The 22,080-nt window shown below is 32.7% G+C and overlaps 1 protein-coding gene across 1 annotated transcript in view; it reads right to left on the bottom strand.

The window, feature by feature from the left end:
* Positions 1–22,080, bottom strand: part of LOC121120052 (dynein axonemal heavy chain 12) — an 81,586-nt gene that overhangs the window by 41,137 nt on the left and 18,369 nt on the right. The window contains exons 11-16 of the mRNA XM_071889358.1: positions 21,572–21,737; positions 19,736–20,091; positions 12,689–12,831; positions 11,240–11,420; positions 9,418–9,650; positions 2,664–3,056 (exon numbers count right to left, since the gene is read on the bottom strand). Coding sequence (XP_071745459.1) covers positions 2,664–3,056; positions 9,418–9,650; positions 11,240–11,420; positions 12,689–12,831; positions 19,736–20,091; positions 21,572–21,737 — 1,472 coding nt within the window. The remainder of the gene's footprint in view (positions 1–2,663; positions 3,057–9,417; positions 9,651–11,239; positions 11,421–12,688; positions 12,832–19,735; positions 20,092–21,571; positions 21,738–22,080) is intronic.

Genomic DNA, 22,080 nt, shown 5'->3' with positions numbered 1-22,080 from the left:
AATCCGATAATAGCGCCTTCAATCTTTAGTACTTGGACTATTTGAAAGTAATTTGTCTAAGACAAATTCTTAACCTCTCTTTTTTTTCAAGAACTATCATTAATAATCTGGAGAAATTGGAATAACATTTATACACTCGAATATCATATTATACAAAAGATTAAAAATTATCATCTTATGAACAATATTGTACTCTGTAATTCTTGAAAATTTTATTAAATTCTCTTGATGTTTAAGAAATTTGTGTTGTTTTAACGAAATATCATATTTTATTAGCTCATAAATTTTGGTGCAGGTTATAACATAAGCACTACGAAAAAAGGCGTGAAATTTCGATGATAAGTTGGTCATAACTTTCTTAATATTAAAACTAGAGTCAGGATTTTGATAGAAATATGTATTTTTTGCCATTATCTATTCGATAAAAAAAGTATAAAGAGAAAAAATGGAATTTGAAATTTTTGCTTCATACTTATTTAATGTATATGTTACGGGCAATACGGATAATTGGGCATTATGTAAAATTCTCGCTCTATTGGACAGTTTGAAAAGTGTTGAGCGGGATAGCATGATATGACACAGACATTTCCTGCCGTATAATGACCTGTTGAAGGGCCGTTCTAAAAATCTTCAATAAACCACTGACCGAAAGGCGGAAAGCCTTTGGCGGGGTAGCATTGTATGATATGGGAAACTGCTGCACAATATTAATATATTGATGGAACATTATAAACCCAAAAGGAGGTTTTAAAGGCAAACAGGTTACAGATATTTGAGACAAGTTCGTTTGAAAAGAAAGTAGAAGAGTTAGCTATGAAATTACACCAGCATCCATTTTCTTATTAATTTTAAGGTGGAAAAACATTCCATAGTTATTCATACACAAAAAAGCGAATGTCTACATATCTATTGCCCAACATGGGCATTCATAATTTTCTTTCGTACTTTTTGATACGCTACAAACTGGGCGAAACAGTGTCTGAGGTCCACAACAATCTCACACTTGTTTACCCTGATGACTGCCCTAGTTCAGCAACCATCTTTCGATAGGTGTTTAGATCTGTGATGCCACTTTAAAGTTCCAAAAAAGTGTCTCATCAGGACGTCCCTGGGAGACAAGAAGACACAATAACATGACTGTTCCCAAAATGGGATGGAACTCAATGGCATTTTTAAGTGATCACTTAGAGCCCCTCCAAATCCCTTATTTTGGGCAAATATCTCAGGCGAGAAATGTCTGGAGTGAAATATTTTGAATTTTTTTTTTCATATTTTGAAATGTATTATTTCTGGTCGATGTTTTATTGGTCAGACTTTTCGTCCATTCGACGTTTTATCCATTTGACGTTTTGTCGTTTGATGTTCTGTCGGTCGACGTTTTGTCGGTCAAATTTTTATCATTCGACGTTCTATCAGTCGACATTTGTCTATCGACGATTTGCCCTACTATTTTATACTTATGAATACATAATCTAAAATGGTTGTTTGAGAAAATAATAATACACGTAGTAGACTGTAGGGGAAAGAGTATTTCTAAATTAATAAATAATGAACAAACGAAGCATGTTCTATACGGAATGTGACATATCTCACTCTCCTTTCATCTTTCATTTTGCTGGAGTAGATAAAAAATGAAAACACACATATTCCTCCATAATTTATTAATAACACAAAACTTACTGAGTGTCATTCCCCCCCCAGCCCCCCACAGCCCCCAAAAAAAGATGTAGGAAGTAAATGAAAAACTAAGAGTTTATATACCCCATCTGTCATTTTTAAATTCACATTGAAAAGTTTTTCAAACTTTTTAAAATTATAGTCTTTGTGAAGACAGTGACTACAAAATTTAGTTTATATCCAGTGAATTATAACTGAAGTCGACAATTTTATTTAAAATGTTCTCCTTCAGCCTTGATGACAGCCTCCACTCTCTTCTTCATGGCAGCAAAAACCTAAAAGATATCTTATAACAATTCAGCACATGCAGCTTAATAAAGGACTACAAAGATCTCACAGACCCAAGAGGCTTGTTGTAGGCAGCTCCTTCGATTTTTACCTAAGGAGCGGGGAGGCCACATGTTGTTGAACACGTACAAAAGAAGCTAGGTCCTAAAAAATATCTTCTCCTGTGTGGCCTCGCCCACAATTATTTTCTTGGCTATACGACGAATTGTTCTCATCGGATTTCTAGAAAGGCGGTTTTTGACACTCCTGCGGCGCATTGTCATTGTTTTTATTCTTCTTGTTAGTTTCTGACCTTACCCAGAAATTCTTGCAACTGCTTATTGGATTTCAAATCGTTTTCAAATGAAATACACGACCGTCTGTTCAGGTCATTGACAATCCTGATGGAGGTCTTTCTGTACATGAGAATTTGTATCACAAGAATTCAATTGGTTTCTATTTTTTTTTTTTTTGAAGGTACAGGAAATATTTATAAAAAATATTAGAATGTAACAAAACTTCACCTTCGTAAAAATCCCTAACAAAACTCGATCTGCGAGTATTTCTTTAAGTGTAAAATTAAATATGACACATGGGGCAGAAGATACAGCAAAAATAAGAAATACAGAATATGCATAGATATGTTAGTTTGTGTTGTTGCTGAACATCCCAGGAAAGTCAAGAAGGGTTAAGCTTTGGCAAATTTATAAAATATATACCTTAGAGAATCAACTGAATGAACTATTGGTTTATTTTCATAATATGTGATCGAATCTTCAGGAGAAAGATTTTTGATGATATCAGTCCAATGCTTCCATTGACCTCGTGCCTTAAAATCAAAAATGAAATCGTAGATTGTTCCTTCTGATGGTGGAATAGCATCAAATTTGTTATTTAAACTTGGAGGGAGAGGATATTCCTGCTTCTTTCCAGAGAGAATATCCCTCAAATAGACGTCAAATTTTGAACGATCAGGGATTGTTAGAGTTGAGCCCATGGTCCATACAATACTTACAACAATAGCCGCCTGAATCCACATCCTTAAATATTTCTTTTCCTTCAAGTTAGGAAGAGCTTCAGTGAGCAGAATAGTGAAGCAGGATAGGAAACATCTGGAAGAACCAAAATTCATAAGTAAATTAATTATAAAAGTATAATAAATAGAAATGTGAATAGTGTCAAAATCATTGTGAGTGATCATTTTATAATTAACTGTTGGTCAACAAAGAAAATATTTGTGCATTTATTGATCTTATAAGGGTAATCTAAAAAATGTGTGGCTTATGGTGTCATTGTATTTTTGTATTTGAGTCAATCTTATCCGACTTGAGATCAAGTACTAGTCCTCCTGGTTCCGAGTCCATATTGAGTCTCAGTAAAGAGTCAAGCTATAAAACCAAAGGATTTCAAATTTTAGTTCATATGTGATTCTATTTCAATCTGAGTCGATATGGTTACGAGCCTATTCCTGGTTACGAGCCAAAGCCTGAGTTGAATCCATACAGTTCTAAACACAATCCTGAGTCTTAATAGTACTTAATACAAGTCATGTCCGAGTTTTATCAGGCATGATTTTTAAGCTTGGATAAATTTCTATACTTTTCATATCTTAAGTACGATATGATGGTCTGTGATGAAAATCCTGTGTATTATCGGCATTAAAAAAAATAAAAACCGAAAATCAAAATGGTGACCCTGAAAATTTGAGGAATATTTAGAAGGAGATTAGTTACAATCAGCTGTGACAAGTGAAGAGGGGGAGAAGGAAATAAACAAGGATATTGGCAAGAAAGATTCTAGATTATAATATCGATACCTAATTGTATTTTTGTTAAGTGGTTTTTTTTTTTTAGATCCTCCAGGTCCAACTTCTTTTAAATTATTTAAGCTTCAACATTTCAAAAATGAATGTTAAGGCTATTAAGATTGAAATATGTTCCCCTCCACGTTGTGACACACATGTACCTCTAATTTAATATTACTTTTCTAAGGATAGGGCCCTCACTCAATCAACTACTGGCCATTATATCCAATTGAAAATGAACCAACAAAAAATGTATACTATCAGGAAGGTGTTGCTATAATCTTTAGCTTGTTGTAGAAAAAAAAATGTTCTTGTCCTGTTGGAAAACAGATTTGAAACTATACAAAAACGTTTCTTTCATAGTTTCAGAGTCGACAAGACAATATGTCGTCACAAAGAAAGTTCATAAGTAATAAAAGAATTTGCTTATTTAATAAACTAAATATATTTTTTAAATAACTTTGAAAAAAGTTACGAATAAAAATGAGTTATTATGGGTTATTTTCATAATATATTCAGAAAGTTTTTCCATAATTCTAATCGACAAAACAATTATATGATACTATTGCATACCATTTGTAGCATTTGATATATTCAAACAAATAATTTTACTATTTTTTACATAAATTATTGAAAAATGTTAGAAGTGATATCTTGAATGAATTTTCTTCAATTAGTAAGGTACATCTCAACCCATATATACAAGGGTCGTTTGAAGTCCGTGCAAAGTCCGAGAGCTGACACTACTGGCGTCTATCGAAGTTATGTTTAGTTAGTAGAATCTCTTGAAAGAGCACACACCAAATTTTAGCCACATCAGTAAATTTTTTAATGTTTGGCATTCGTTTGAATCGAGGAATTAATAAAATTAATCAAAATGTGCAAGGAATAATATTTATGGACTGTCCGAAAAAGGGTAAAACTAGGTGCATATTATTTATCTTTATTTGACTGTTTTAAAATCGAGTTGCAAGAAAAATGCCCACGATTGGCCTACAAAAAAGTCACTTTCCATCACGATAACGCACCAGCTCACATCTCAGTAGTTATGGTAGCAAAATTAATAGAAATAAGATTCTAAATCGTGATGCCCACAGCACTAGCAATCTCACGCATCTTCACTCTTCCGTCATCTATCATAATATCATGGGTTTTATCAATGATGTCGGGAGTAGTAACCTCAACAAGACGTCCAGAACGTTCAGTGATACTTGTGCACATATGGGCACATTTAAAATTTTGAAACCACTTTTAAATTGTTCTAATCAAAGGTGCAGAGGCCCCATAATTTTATCAAGTTTTTTTTAGCCTCCTGAAGCGTTTTGTCTTTCATAAAGTAATGTTTAATCAACACACAAAAAATAATTTTTTCCCGTTTTTTGAAAATTCCTCAATTTCTTCTATTCAAACGAATTACAAACAGAACGAAATCGATTGATCTGGCTTAAAGTTGGTATGTGCTCTTAAAAGAGATGCTACTAACTAAACAATGCCTTGTTATAAACTAAAGCTGTTTTAAAATATATTTTCTTACAGAATACACACATTTCGTTCGGTTTTATTGTAAAGTTGTTTTAAGATTAATTTAAAAAATAAATTTTTTTTGTATCTATTTTTCTATTATCAATAATTCATTCAACTGAATATATTTAAATATCATCAGGGAGACAAAGAATATTACTTATTGTACTTATTATAGCTTATTAATATTTATGAACATATAAGTCACAATATATGTACATGCAAAAATATATTTGATAAACAGATCATTTCCTTAAAAAAGAAGAAAGGTATAAAGCCTGAACGTGTTTGTTTCTTTTTTATCTTGAGAAATGATGATATTTAATAGCTTATAAAATAAACAAAAGTCACTTTCGATAAATTATAATATACTAGAGTACGTTTTCCCGGTGTTGCCCAGGACATTCAGAAACTAAAATTAATCAGGAATTCTTCTGCTTAAGAACTATTTTTAAAACAAAAGATGAAGGCCGTAAAATTTTAAAAATTATTCTTATGTTGGTTTTATGAGTATTACTATATTAATATATAGGCACTCTCTTTCACGAGATGAGGAAGTGGGTATTCTGGGTCAAACGACGAACTTGCAATCTCGCAGCCGCTTCCCTGAGCATCAAAGAAACGACTTAATATCTCAAAAATACAACTTGGCTCTCAGGTTGTACAGATGATGCACTTGGCCAAAGTACGATTTAAACTCTACCAACGACGTGTTTCTAGGCACCAAGGAACTTTTCTAATATTCCATAACGCACCCCAACTCACGGGTTGTACAAATTAGCTACTGGTCCCAAGGCAAGTTAAATTTCTCCGCCACCTTTACCTGAGCTCAAGGAGCCCTCTCAATATTCTAAAATACACGCTGGCTCTCCGTTTGTGAAGGTGAAGTACTGGGCTTTAAGTAAGTTAAAACTACCCCCACCGCATTTTTGAGGAGCAAGTACACCTTCTAATATGCTACAATATACCCCCACCCACGGGTTGTGGCCTGCATATTCCTGAGTCAGATTAAATTCTTCCAGCTTCGTTTCCCTGAGCATCAAATAACCCTTCTAAAATTCAAAATACATCCTAGCCCTCAGTTTGGACAGGTGATGTGCTAAAATTTGCTATTTCAAGGTTGCCATGGCATAAAGCCCAAAAAAATATTTACTAAAGCCATTTCTGGAGTCAAAAGAACCTACATGAAAATTTTTAGGAAAATCCATCTACTGGTTCGGCTGTGAATGAAAGACAAACATACATACACAAACAGACATTTACATTTAATAATATATGTATATTTAAGATTAACATCTCATATATCAAACAAAAAAATAAACAAAATTTGGCTTAAAGCCAAGCAGTACGGTAACCAGTATTTAATTTATGGGACACTTGTCCTTCCAAGGTACAAAAGGGTTAACAATATATATATATTTACTACCCTTTTCTTTTCTTTTTATCATTTAAAATTTAGTTAATATATCTACTATATTACAGCTGCTCATACCAATATATGAGCCTCGAAAGACCTACAGACACAAAAACTTTGCTATATTAATATCGAAGGGTGGTTTATTTTATAATGTAAATACTTTATTGGCCCTTGAGATATGACAATTTTTGTACATAAATTATTTTGAATTCTGATATTTATTTTCTCTTATTATGTATTTAGAGTCAAAATAAACAAACTAATGAAATATAACATCAAAAGATATGCATATCAAGGTTAATAAATAGAAGTATATGTTCCTAAATGTTCTCCAAACAAAACAGTATTGAAATTACTGCTTATTTCTCTATTTTAAAATGTACAAATAATTGGGTTAGAATGATTTAATGATTAAAATTTCAAGAAATTTTAATCAAATGGAAGTACGACCCAGACTAATGCTTATACTCAAATATTTTCTTAAAAATTCGAAAATTAACGTGATATCTCTGACAATTTGACCAAGAGTGGTTGGAAGTCTGTCAATACGTCTAATTAGATAGCTTGCAAGCAGGTATTAAATGAAGAAATTTAATGCACATCCCACTCTGTATTTAGCAATGGTATAGACAGGATTTACATAAATGTCGACCCTCAATTCAAACAGCAACTTAAACTGAATAAATCCCTGATAACCCCGTAGTGTTGTTGTTTGTCTTTTAGTCACTACTGATTAATTAAGTTAATACTAATATATTCTCTATTTCAGATTAAAAAGATAATGCTATTAGCTTTGTAAATTAAAAACAATGTTAATATTTTAAATTTGAAAAATGTTGCTCACATAGAGGGCCATGTAAAAAAATTGATGAGCTTACCCCTTTTTTTAACTAACTAGTTTAACACAACAAGATTCAGACTGCCAAACCATTTTTTGGGTAATAAATATTTTCTTAGTTTGCTCATGCCCTAGTCATGTCAAAAAAAAGGCCTTTACTTCAAATTCAATGTTAAATTATCGGTAGTTGGACAAAACTTGGAATGGACAACCCCTACCCCCCCATTTATATCCAAAAAGTTGGGATGTTTTCATGTATCGACGGGTCCCAAAAAGGATGAAACCCAACATTGTCAGGTAAGGTACCTTCTAATGCCACTTCCAACACCTCAATTTATATCCAGGAAGCTGGGACTGCTTTCACATATCACAAGTTCCCCAAATGAGATGAAACCCGAAACAACCTCAAATTTTAGGAGCCCCTCGGGGTGTAAATGTAAGTATGAACAGACATTTCATCCCATTTTGGGACCAGCAGTTACCCAAAAGAGCCCCTTCATTTTGGGCGTAAATGAGGGGTTTTGAAGGGTTCTTAGTGGTTGCTAAATAATGACCATGGGTTTCATCTCATTTTGGGATAGTGGTGTAACCGAAAACATCCCCAAAATTTGGGTTGTATAAAAGAGTTGGGAGGGACCCTTACTGGTAGTTTATATGGAATGGTAGCGGTCAAAAATATCTGAATATCGTAATACTATTTGTAGAGGCCCTTAATTTATATCTACTGTATACGATACGTTTAGTCTGATCGATGTTTTGTCTATTTGACGTTTAGTCTATCCAAAATTTTGTCCATGAATTAAATTTTCTATTTTTGATCAGTTTAAATTATTCATTGTGTGTCATACAAGCATATATTTAAGGGAGTTTTTGGCCCTTAGGTGGTGACACTTTTGTTTAATAAGAAGTATAACAGTTAAAGTAACTACTAAGTGATGAGCGAGGTGATTTTTTTTAGGACTACAATTGAATAACCATACACAACCCGATCCACAGGTAACCCGTGCATCTGTACTAGGTACACAGGGTTAATCTTATATAGTCGTATTTTCAATCCGGCATGACATTGATGCAAAATCACGGAGGACAACAAAACGTACATTCTCTGAACAGAAAAAGCTGAGATTTTAAGAAAATAAGATTCTAAACTTTTCTCCAGGCCAACAAAAACTCACGCCAAGTTTGCTCTTTTCTGATGAAAAATATTTCACCGTCGATGCCACTGTGAATAAGCAGATACAACTATTACATCACAACCGAATATCCTCATAATGTCTCAACTTCAGCGAGACATGTCTTCAAAACAAAACTCCAGCCAGAACCATGGATTTGGTTGTTGTGGCGCCTGCTCTCCCATTTTTGTAGAGAGGAAGGAACGGCTCAATGCAGATACTTACGTCGAATTTATGGCTAATGAAGTGCTACCTGGGGCCAGAGAAAAGTTTGGGAAAGCTTTGTTTCCATCAAGACGGAGCTCTGTGTCATCAGGTCGCTAAGACCTGGGCCTTCCTTAGAGACAACCTTCCTTACTTATGGAAGCTCAACATGTGCCCACCTTCCTCTCCAGACAAAATTCCCTTGGACTACTATATATAGGCGTGTCTCGAGGAGAGGGTGTGTGCAACTCCCCACAGGAGTGTCTAGTCTCTAAAGGTTTCCATCAAGAAGGAGTGAACCAACCTAGATTCGGATTACATAGTCCAAGTCTGCAAGGAATTTAGGCATCGGATTGACATATTAGTTATGACACGCAATATTTTTAGATGCCTTTTTTAAATAAATGTCCAAACAAAACCTCTTGTTTAAATTTTACTATTGAAAAATTGAAAAAAAATGTATAGCACTAGATAAGATCAACCTTTTATATTAGTATAATAATATTTTCTTTACTACCTGACTGAGTGAATAGGGATGAACGGAATCACTGGTTTTGTATGTTGTTCAATGAATTTCAAAATGGCAGGACATAACCATATAACTATATCACGAATACTATCCTCATAGCCCACTTTCCAACTCTGAGTTGCGTCCTTATGCTCTATCCATTGATCCAGGAGAAGGATCCAATTCAATTTCCTTGAAGTTGCTATGATGAGGGTACATGTACTGATAAACTTAGGAGATACCTGTGAAAGAAGGGGCATATTAGTTGAGCACTGAATCCCTGTATTAGTAAATATTATATTTTTATCAGCTCTTAAAGCACCTCAGTTTACTTAATCAATTAGTTTAGTAAAACTTTCAATATCGTTCGTATATGAAAGTTGTTCTTCAATCTTTGCAAAACATGCTTGCCACCAGAATGTTCCCTATAGCATTTATTGTGACCAAATATGTCTCAAAGGGAACTATCTACTGTGACGACGAGTGCCTTGATAAGGGTGAGGAAATTGGAAAAGCTTCCAGAAGGTGTCGTCCACAATCATTAACAACTGAAGCTGTGGTCAAAGCCTCTAAAGAAAAGCTGGATCTCTTAATGACATAGATGGTCATGACCATAAATGTCTCAAGGTCATTGCGTCAAAGAGGCTTATAGTTTCTCCCTGCGAGCTGTAAAAGTACAAATTCTAAAAGCAAGGATGGTGAAAAAGCACCTAAATTGTACCAATCAACAAATCTGAATCCCCTAGATTACAGTATCTGGTGTTTAATGGAATCTCAGGCCTTCAAATATGAGGCCTTAACGGACTCCATCAATGAGTAGTGGGCTGTCATATCTGTACCATGCATCAAACACACCTGCAGAGAATTCAACCTCCGCCTGGAAGCGTACGGTGGTCATATATATTATTGATTATTCTTAATATCATGTTAATGCATAAATTATATCAATCAAACTGTTTTAGATATTAAATGCATTTTTGATGTATTGAAGCATAGACAATTACTTACAAAACAAACTAAACTTGAGCTCTTTAGTTTACATGGAAGTCGAGAAAACGATACTTGAATATGGTCCACAAATTTCTATTCGTGCATTCCAAGCAGTTAGACGTCTGCAGGACCACTGTCTACGCCGTCAGCATGCCCGAAATGTTGGAGAGTAAGAAGGGATCGGTCAAAAAGGGCAAACTGGTCCCGGAAGAGTTAAAGAAAAAAGCCCACGCCAATCCCCAAGAATCCATTCGGATCCTTACAAGGGATCTTAGACTTTCACACCAGACTGTCTAGAGAGCTATAAAAATGTAGGTGGAAAGAGCCTTTTGAGGGTATGACGCCACTTTTGACACAAAGCAATGAAAGAAACCCATTTCTTCAATTGCAAGACTCTTTTGTATACGTTTAGAATGACTCTTTTGAATTATTTTAACTATTTTTGCCCCCCTTCAGTCCAGATAAAAACCTGCTTAAATACATCTTTTGGGTGCATATTGAGGGAAAAGTAGTATCTATTTATACTATATATTTTTTTAATAATAAATTATATCGTGTTAAAGTTTAAGATTCAAATTATTCAGATTTTATGAGGACTAAACTGATAGTACTACAGTTTTTTTAGACCACTCCAACACTAAAAATGATGATTATTATTATATACATCAACATTCTTCACCAAATCAAGCAGAATTGTTTTCATGTAGACCTAAAACTTTTAAGCCCCGAATAAAAGAAATACAACAACGTTTCCAAAACTTTGCCGTGTAACTTATGACGAAACCGGAAATGTAGTCAACATTTTGGGACTGATATAGCCTAATAAATACATAATCCATACCTCAGAAATGGACGTTGTTTCAAATAAGAAGGATACAGTATTCTTGAAAATCAAATGATCCCTAGATTCTAGAATCATCCGATTCTTGTCTCCTTTTTCAATTATGGATTCCAACTTTGATATCCATGAACTTCTCATTGGGCCTTCAAAAACTATCCATTTATTTTCTTTTCCTTCTTTTCTATAGAATCATTTTATATGTTTTAAATCATTAAATTTATTCAAGGAACACACTTTATATGGAACGCCCACACTTTCTATTTTTGACCAACCTAAAACCGAAGTAATGTTTTTTACAAAAAAAAAGTCATCAAATATTCCAAAGAATGATAATTTTTTAGAAAAACAGACATAAAAAATGTCCAAGAACCTTTTTTTCCTACAAAAATTAACAAAAGTTCCAAAGTATTGTATTTTCTTAAAAAAGTGATAAATAAGGGTATTATAAATCAAACAAAAGTTCCCGAGAAAAAAATCTCATAAATTGTATTTTCTTTTAAAAAAGTCATCCAAAAAACTCCAAAAATCGTTTTTTTCCCCACAAGTTAACAAGAACTTCAAAGAATTGTCTTTTCTAAAACAATTGGAACAATTGTCTTTCAAACAAATAAAAGAAGTCATAAAATATATCTAAAAATAAAATAAAAAAACTCATCAAAAGTTCCGAAAAATGGTCTGTTCCAAAAAATGGGCACAAAAGAGTTTAAAATATATAAATTATAGACTTAAATATTTGACCAACATTAGCACGTCATTACTTTGCTACCAAAAAAATACCCAAGGAATTTTGTTGTCAGCTGTCTATGATCTCATCTCACTTGATACATGGTGGTTATTTTTATAATATAGTGTTTTTGTAAAATAAACGAAGTAATAAGTTATATTTATGCTCTGTTTATAAAAGGACATGAATACAACTTATTTTTGATCCCTCATTGCGTGAATATGTTGGCCAAATTATTATTTTTTTAAAGAAATTTTGGTTATCAAATAGAAATACAAAAATATAGCTACGGTTTCAATTAAATATTACTAAAAATACTTATAATAGATTATAATACAAATAATTGACTATTTAAAGTTTAATATTATGATATATATATGAAATTGTATATATATATGGAGTAATTAACAGTTGGAGTAGTGATTGACCAATTTGGCTAACGACCAGATGAGTTCGGTTTTTTTTTTTTTTTTTTTTTTTTTTTTGGAGGAAAGATACAATGAAGGAAACTATGTGTTAAATGTTCCATCAAAAAAAGTAAATATTTACATATGTATGGGATCTACGTAGATTAAAAGAGGATATAATTTTTTGGGAATTAATTAGCAATCCCCTATTTTATTTTAAAATCTGCTACTCTAATAATAATCACCCTAAACTGATAAAAAAAAAAGTGTGTGTCTTATATACAGAGTATTCCTTGATTTATCAAAGGATTGACTTACTTGAGAGAAGACGTTAGAGTCCCATCCTTCCATTCGTTACATTGCCTTGTGCCAAAGAGCTCTTGACAGTTGTAACAATTAGGTCGGAGTCGAATTACCTCTAAATTACCTTGAAGCCTTTCGTTTTCATACATTTCTGCGACCTTGTCAAAAAAAATTTTTAGAAAGCATTAGAAGATTTCTTGTTTTTCTCAAATTCTATAAAGGTAAATTATATAGTTAAAAAATGTCCCATTTTACAAAATGACATGGATATAAACAATTAGAAAACTCATCGATAATGTATTTTTTCCTGGCCTATATCGTATTTTATTGTAAAAATTGTTACGAAAAACTATCATAATATTTTTTTTTTTATATTTTGAAAACCTTAGAGGGAATCACTGACAACAACATATGAGCTATTATGGGTTTAGGCATCGCGAAAGTTGCTACTATAAGGATAGTGGAAAGTGTTTTTTTTTTTTTTTTAAATATTTTTGCATGCATTTTTGAGTGCCCTTAGTTATACTATTTACTTGATTTTTTTTCTCTTACTAGGGGGTGTAAAAATGATAATACCTTTAACGCAGTAGTTCCCAACGGGGGGCGCACGCCCTACCAGTGGGACATGGCAATGTTTCGGTCGGACATGCACAGGACGAGTTTTTTAAGATTACTATACTACACCACATAAACAAATAAACAGACAAAAACGCTAATGTGAATTTTAGTTTTGATTATCATGATTATCTGAAAAAAGTTGCAATGGCTTCAATAAATTTTGGTACAGTTATTGGGCTAATGGATTTATCTACGTAATATTTATTTTACTGCTGTATAATTTTACTCTGCAGTGACGTCATCTCTACAATAACATACTACATACAAAGTGTAAAACATTCCGGGAAACATCATTATTAGTATAAATATACCAATCGAACTCGGGAATTATGTAAATTCAATTATAACTATGGATAGCCTACTTTGTTAATTAATTAATAATTTTATTTCTTTCAGTAAGAAACCCTATGCATAAAATGAGTAGTGCAAGTAATAAAAAAGTTTGTCAATATTCAGAAGCATATTTAAAATTTGGGTTCATCCCTGCTATACCTGATTACAAGTTAATGGTTTTTAAGCTTCCTTACTGTGAATAACAGTTAATTTTTAAACACCGAAAATCAAATATCCCGGCCATCAACATTTCAGAAATGCATTGGTGGGGCATGGGTTAAAATAGGTTGAGAACCACTACTTTAACTGAAGCATTCTGTTTGATATTGTAAAGACGAAAAATAAATGAAAATAAGGCAAAACATTTCACTCGTTTGAGCGCCAATACTCTTATTGTTAAAAATTTAAAAAGTTGGGATGTAATTCATACAGAAAACTTGTATACAATAGTTGTTCTACTGCTTAATTGCTGCTTTTTCTTTTAAAATACCCAATATGGGTGATGATGAACCATTAAAATAATCCCCAAATTAAGTGTAGGATAAAATAAAAGATAGGTAAAATTCTTTATGATAAGAAATTGTTTTCATTGATTCTGTATCTTTTATATATATATATATATTTAACACCTATATCCCTGGTAAATGATTATTGGAGAATAATATAATATAAACAATTAATAGATAAAAGGGCTAAAATCAATTAATAATTAAATTTTTCTTTTCAATACCACATGGGCTAAAAAGTCCTTGTATTTACACATAAATGGCGCTGTTTTCTATTCGACTCCTTTTAAGTTAATACTTGTTTTTTACCAAAATAATTGATCAAAAACAAGTTCGTGTTGATAAAGATAAGAGCTACATCGGTCAAAAAGTTTGGCATCTGAAAAGTTTGGATAAAGAATCCAGTTCTAGTAGTAATGATGAATATCGACCCTGCTCTAATGATATGAAACCAACGACAACTACCGCAACCAAAGACAAAATTCGTTATATAAGTCACTCTGTAAGAGATATATTCTATTTACATTTACAATCTGTTGCTGGAGAAGCTAAAATCCAAAAAGTTAAATAAGTTAATAAGCAGATGTGACGAAAAAGAGAGAGAAAATAATTTAAATAAGATAAAGGACAAGAATTACTTCTATGTCGATCATCCATTTTACAATTAAAAATAACTAAGAAATCAATCCTCAAGGCTACTCTTTGTCTTTTATAAGCTTATGCAAAGGTTCCCAACTCCAAAAAAATGGATCGGCTAAAAATTAAAACAACTAGCATCACTGATCATAACCCAGACTAGGACCTGACTAGGACTTGAGCAACACGATACGAGACCTAGTTTGGGTTGACAATAATAAATCTCGAATATAAGGGGTGGAAACATTAAACTTACACTCTCGAAAAGAAAATAGGCTGCTGTTCTTTTTATGATACATTCAAAATAATCTAAGTTAGTCTCTTTCTGATTAATAACCAATTTAATTTTTTTTCCGGCTGCCATTAGCCTCACAGATGATGGCAAGACTCTTGCAAAACGAGCACCAAATTTTTCGAAAGAAGTTCGGGCACACAGCAGCCCACTCCTCGTCGACGGAGGCATTAATAGTTTCAAGGTTCTGATGACGGATGTTATAGGGACTCCGCTCGATCTCTGGCCAGAAAAATGTGAAAAGAATTCATATGGGGACTGTATGGTAGCCACCTGCTTTCCTCCTAGAACCCAATGTTGTCAGCAAATAATTCTGAGTAATTGTTACAGTGTGAACGTACGCGCCATCTTGCTAATAGACAACTATGCCGTGGGGAAAATTTGCCTGGATTCAGGGAAGCAGGTTTGCATTGAAAACGTCGATGTGCAAGCTTCCATGAGCCTGCAACCCTCCGGGAACCAGATCGAGAGCGTACTAAAGGTCATTTGCATTATGACGGTCTTTTTTTCTGAAGCCCTTCTTCCTTTGTGTAGTCTACAATGATGGACGATAACGATGGAGTATAACCCGCACGAAGAAGAGTTGATGTCCTAAGCTTTGAATCTTGCTGCGTTGATATTTCTCGTCCGATCTAAAAAAAAATCCCAAAGTAGCAGGTCCAAGAGATTTATGGCTACCCATACAATTATAAACAATTCTAATTTCTTCACATAACACCTCTCAAACCTATGTAATACAAGTTTGTAAGTTCCAAGTTTCCACCAAATATCTAATGCACTATTTCGTTTAATTCAACATTGTGGATTTTTCTAATAAAGTAATTAAATCGTAGCGCACTAATAAAGCAATATATTCCAGTGTTGATGAGACCGAATTATTCATTTTTATGGTCAAACGCCGTTATTTTCCTCAAAAACCCGTATTTGAGATATAAGTCATTTTTCAGTTTGTAATTTACCATGCTTACCGTGTACATTGTTGGGGTAAATCTGGTATATAATTCAATCGTTGGATACCTTTTAGAGTGGCTATATATTTTTAAAATATTAACAATATATATATATATATGGTGGATAACATAATTTTACATATTTTTTGCCAAAATTAAAAAATTGAAATAACTGGTTAGGAAATAAACTGTTCCTTTTAATGTTGGAATTACTCAATAAAGCAAATACTAAAATAATAACGAGTTTTATTTGTTCAGCCTTGCACTTTTCAGTCCATGTGTTTGATAAAACCCTTTAAAAGTACTCAGAAACACCCTAAAGAAATGTCTTCCTCCTTGTCTCATAATTGATCAAAGGAATTTTATTTCTTTTAAGTTATTCCTTCTGTTAGAAGAAGTTCTTTGCAAATATAATTGTAAGCAATTGGTGTGAGTAATTTCAGAGATGAAATCAAATGAAAATGTAAATTAAGAAGGTTCTTGTAGTCATTTCCATGAAGAAAGAAAAAGTGATTTTTCACACTTGTGGCATTTTCTCCTCAAACTATGAGCTTCATTTTGTGTTCTTTCACATCCATTTAACAAATATATTAGAGAAACTTTTGAAATTGTTGCCATGACCAAGAACTGATCCTTACAAAAGTAGTAACTTTTTGAAGACATAATCCCATCTCGCAAAAAGGATGGACTATCTCTTGTGTCTTCGTCCACAGAACATAGTGTTGCAAAATGTTGGAAAGGTCGAAAATCAACATAAGTGGCGGAAGAAATTTCGTACGCCATAATTATTTATTAAAAATATTGAAATAAATACTGATAATTTATAATTTATGCTTAAAAATATAAAGTTTTAAGATAGAGCTCTTTTTGTAATTCCAACTTTAAAATGTTTTTTTAACTACCAAAGTTGCCATCACTATTCTTTTAATTTGAAAGGAAGAACAATAAGTATAAAATAATCAGTAGTGCGTGAAAAACAAAGAATAAATCTGAGGATTTGTTGTAGAGCTATGAGTGTTTGTCTTTGTTGAATCGAGGATGAATTTGTCTTGGGATGAACTTTCCTCGGGTAAAAAGAGAGCGTTGAATTTTCCTGTAATCTGAACAAAATTAAGCTCAACGAAGCACCAAAATGTGCGGCTTGATGAAGCTTTACATTGGGTCACTTAAATGTACTGAAGTTTATTACAAACTTAAGTATAAAGCTTATCTTTTATGGTATTCAAGTACTGGGTGGTCCATTTTGATATGAACACTTTGAATTGTAAACTTCACCAACCCTCAAATTCTGCTATTGAAAACTACTCACTAATTATATTGCTAAGATGCGAACCCCCGTGACTATTCATTCTGGTCGCATGTTGAGAGAAGGCATGTTAGAAGCAACATGGTAGTGTAGTGTAAATGATGGCAGCCTTTCATAAAGCCTGGATTAGAATGAACCCGAACTACAATACATATTCAGGAAAATTGTGTGTACTTAACGCAAGTTAAAAAAAAGCGAAAATCAATTTGAAGACTTTTTTGGAGGAGACAAGCTTAGCTGACATGGCGTTACATTAGGGAGGGGAAGAAGGGATACACTAGGATATTGATAAGAATTAATACGATATCAATCCTCAATTTCACCCTAGGCCCAGCAAGGACTAACAATTAAGTCCAGAGTAAATCCTCAGTGTTACTTTCCGTCTTTTATGAGCACGCACAAATATTCAATCTGGTATTGTATATAACTGAATGTAGTAGAAAAGGAAGTTCACTACTCAGGAGTTAAATAATAATTACAGCAGCAAAGTAAAAGAATATTCATTCTTCAGATTACCAACCCCAAAAAAAAGAGGTGAGCTAAAGAAATACATCCCGACTTTAATTACTACATATACACAAGAACTGGATCGTTTCCCAAAAGAAAATTACAGCCATAGTCACAACTGATGGTAGCGGGATTGATTAAATATTTTATATACCAGCCAACCTTTGAAGCAATCTATTAAACGATAATTATTTTGTAAAATGAATATTATTATAAATATGAAGCAGATATGTAAAATATGAAATTTTCAAGTTTCCACTCGTATATATACATATTACATACAATTAATCAAACGTCTTTTGCAGAATTATAAAATAAAAGTGTGTTATTTTTTTGAGTAAATAAAATGTACAACTCATTTGCAATGTGTTAAAATGACAACAATACATAAAAGGACTTGTTATTTATTGTTCATGAACTGTTTATAACAGAGGTTATCTATATTAATTAAATTTTTTACAGAATTCAATGCGACGCAGACAGAGTGAGTTTTTCCGGTGGCAGGCTTTAAAACAAAGATAATTGTACCGGGCACTTTTTTATTTTTATAAATTGAATTGAATTTCTCCCTAAAACGGAAATCATCCACAACTTGCGTATATGAGCCTCGAATAAATATAATTTCAAATTTGCATTGCTGTTTATCGGTACGTCGATAGCATTTTTTTAGATGGGGAGGGGGGGCTAAAGCCTCGTATTGAGGCAATTATTAGAGGTTAGGGCTCACAAACTGATTGAAAGTTGTGCCAAGCACTATTTTCAGATGGGGTTGTTAAATAAACGTCCTAATAGAACCTCCCATTTAAATTTTACTCTTGAAAAATTGAAACAAATAAAATTTGTACGACTATATAAGATACATCCCTTATATTGTAAATAACGTGCCTGGTGACATAGCCGAAAAAAATTATTCATATATTCTATGATAATTTAGTCTGTAATACTATATAGTTTTGATTCCCATTCATGTTATACCCGTTTCATTAAATAAATCTTTGATAAGTCACCACGAATTGTAACAATTCAGTGTTGACTCATTAATAACAGATGTATCTCTTTCTCTTGGTCACGACACAGCATTGTCGACGAAGGCGTGATCAAATCCGTCTGATTTCTCTGCTATGGGATCGTTGTTGCCATTATTATGGCTGGAATTCATCCAACTGCGCCAACAGGGAGATGCATTTATTATGGAGTTGAAATGGTTGTGTCTTCAACTGTGCCTTGTGGAGGATTGAAGCTGAGGGTGAGCTTGGCTCTACGATATGGGACAATTGCCTATTTTTGGATCCACCCGTATCTGCTACCTCCTTTCATGCTTGTGGTTGGGGAAAAAAGACATCTCCGGTCGATAAGTTGTATGCTAAGGATCGCGATGGTATGAGTTTGGATCCGTGTATGGATGAAAAGATTCCGGGTTTGTGGATCGGAATGATCACTTCCCAACGAGACGGTACTCTGGATTGAGATAGATTTTTGATGTATATTGTTATGTAGATTCTTATAAGAACTTGAATCATCAGTTTGGTGTGGTTTGGGGATAAAAGGGAGTGGTGTTGTGTATTACTAGTAATAATTCTGTTTCTCCCTCTTAATCTCTTTTTATTATCGTACGCCTTTTTTATAATGTTCTTATGTATTTGTTACCTATGAATATCCTGACAGGCAAGTGACTGTCAGGTAGTATGATTATGTAAATAAAGTGTTACACATACTCTAAGTCTCATCCACGCCTTTCATTCTCGTTCTCTCAGTCACGAAACAACAGTATGTTTACCATTGGAGTAGTTTAGTATATAATTACATAGTTTTACAGCATGAATCATCATTAAATATATTTATTATTTATTGTGGCAAAATATCCTATATCCTGTTAATCAATACGTTACATAATGATTATCGAACGATACATACCTTGAGTACAGAGCTTTTCCCAGAAACAGGTGAACCACAAAGAATAACTTTTTTACTCACTTTGAGACTGAATAAAACCTGCTTCACTGTCTCTAATTGAGATTCATCCCCTTTCAATCCTAGTCGTGCCTCGTATTTGGCAAATTCATTTTCTTCAAATACTTTTGCAAAGAGTTTTGTAAGTGAAGATTCGTTTTTAAAAGTTTTTTCGATGATGGGTTCAGTGTCTGATAAATCCATTCTCCCTTTCCAAATAATATATTCTGCAGTTTGGAAACGTTGCCAAGGAAGTAAGCCAGGTTGAGTTGTCGCTAAATGACTCACAGTTCTTAGTAAAAGGCCAATGTCTTTATAATCTGAAAATTAATTATTCAATTAGACTATATTAGGAATATTTTCTATACAAAAACGAGCATTCTTATTTCTGTTTTTGACCAATGTAAGGCTATTTTTTCTGTTAGTAGAGTAGATAAGAAATTTAAGAGAACATTGAATTAAGGCAACCAATCGTGTCATGAATGACTCAAGGGATTGAAACAAATATTACGCTTAATTATTTTTTTGATTTAAGGTGAAAGATGCAAACATTTTAACGATATTTAATATCATTAGCCGCAAATCTCAGTTAAATAAATTAACAACCCCCATAAATGAAAAGAACCTTCATTTTCCATATTTGAACAAAAATGCTGATTCATCATATATTATTACATTTGAAGCTGGAACCTTGAAACAAACATTAACAATCAATGGCCTCTATCATACTCATCACCTTCAAATCATTGCAGCTTGAATAATTCAATATATTAAAAAACAAATACCTCTGCCGAATCTAGAATCTCCAAATTTGAATTCCCATAGGAAAATACTTTTGAAGCTACTTTTAAAATAAACGAAAAGTCAAGCAGTAGCAAGAGTTATAATTATTACCCAAAGAGAGAATATTCTCGGAAATCATCTAATGATGATATTTCTAAATATTATATGAATGTTTGATTATTAAAATTAATTTTGTATTTCCTTCCTCTTTTTTTTAAATTTAGTATATCTTGTTCATTATTGATAACATCGGATCATAAGTTAAAGTATTGTAAATGTTTGATTGTATATTACAGACACTTTTTGAACAGAATTATGTTTGGCCGATTCAGTTATGAATTATCTTACGTCAAGTAGGGAGGTTTCAAAGGAATAAATTCAAAATATTTTAAATTTTTACTATGTGAAAGGGAAAACGTGAAAAAGCGACCAAGAAAATTTTCAAAATATACGGAAACAATACTCTTTCAGATCCAGTTGCACAACAGTGATTCCAGTAATTCCCCCCTACACCCCATATATTTTCCTCTACTATGAACAAATTGACTATTTCAAGGAGGAAATCGACAGGATGGGACCAGAGTAGCTGACAAAAAAAAACATAATGGCATAACGCCAGGCCGTATACATCATTTTTGACGCACCTCGGGGCGGGAAGTTCTTATACATCCACCTTACATTTTGGACTTGGTGACAAGTGATTACCACCTGTTATTGTCTATGGCCAACACCCTTGGGCTTACAAATTTGGTTTTTAAATAACGCAAAAAATTCGAAATTTCATTTTCCCGCAAACTATTTAATATTTAAAAAAAAGTCTTATTATGGTAATAATTAATAAATAAATTTAATAAAATATTTTCATTCACTGAGACACTTATTACACGATTGTTTTTATTCGATTCCAATAAAGGACTTCATTACTATTTTTCTCTAAAAATAAGCTTTAGTTGCCTTATGAAACAAATTAATTATTATTATCTACTTATAAAATAATTAAACGAAACATGGACTTACTAATAGATAATTCATATTTTTCTAGGGAAGAAAAATAGTGCTTCAAAGACATGACTTGCTCTGAAATTTTTACTCCATCATTTTCTTCATAATTATATGCAAGGATTTTGTTCTCCAGTATTTCCTTTACTCTTGGCTTTATTAATGTAATTGGCCTCAAAACATCCTAAAATTAATATTCAATAAATTAAGCTATTAAGTATTTATAATATAAATTAATTAAACAAGTGAAGCTATTACCGAATAGAAAATTTTTATTTTTTTAAATTTAAGTCATAAAATTATTAGAAAGTCTTTTTTACTACAGATAATTAGAATACTGATGATTTAAGATAAATTGGACAAGTTTGTTTTTCTGTTGTTGTAAGATATACGGATAATCTACAATACTTTATTTTGTTAAAATCCTGTATTTCGATTCAACTTGATACTTTTAAATGAAGAAATCCAGAGAAAAAATAGATATTTTGATTCAGACCACAATTTAAACAATGGATCGAAAGTCAAGT

This window comes from Lepeophtheirus salmonis, chromosome 6 (assembly GCF_016086655.4).
Source record: "Lepeophtheirus salmonis chromosome 6, UVic_Lsal_1.4, whole genome shotgun sequence".
NCBI classification, from domain to species: Eukaryota; Metazoa; Arthropoda; class Copepoda; order Siphonostomatoida; family Caligidae; genus Lepeophtheirus; species Lepeophtheirus salmonis.
Note: the sequence above shows the minus strand (reverse complement) of the source record. Positions and strands in the feature narration are given on the sequence as shown.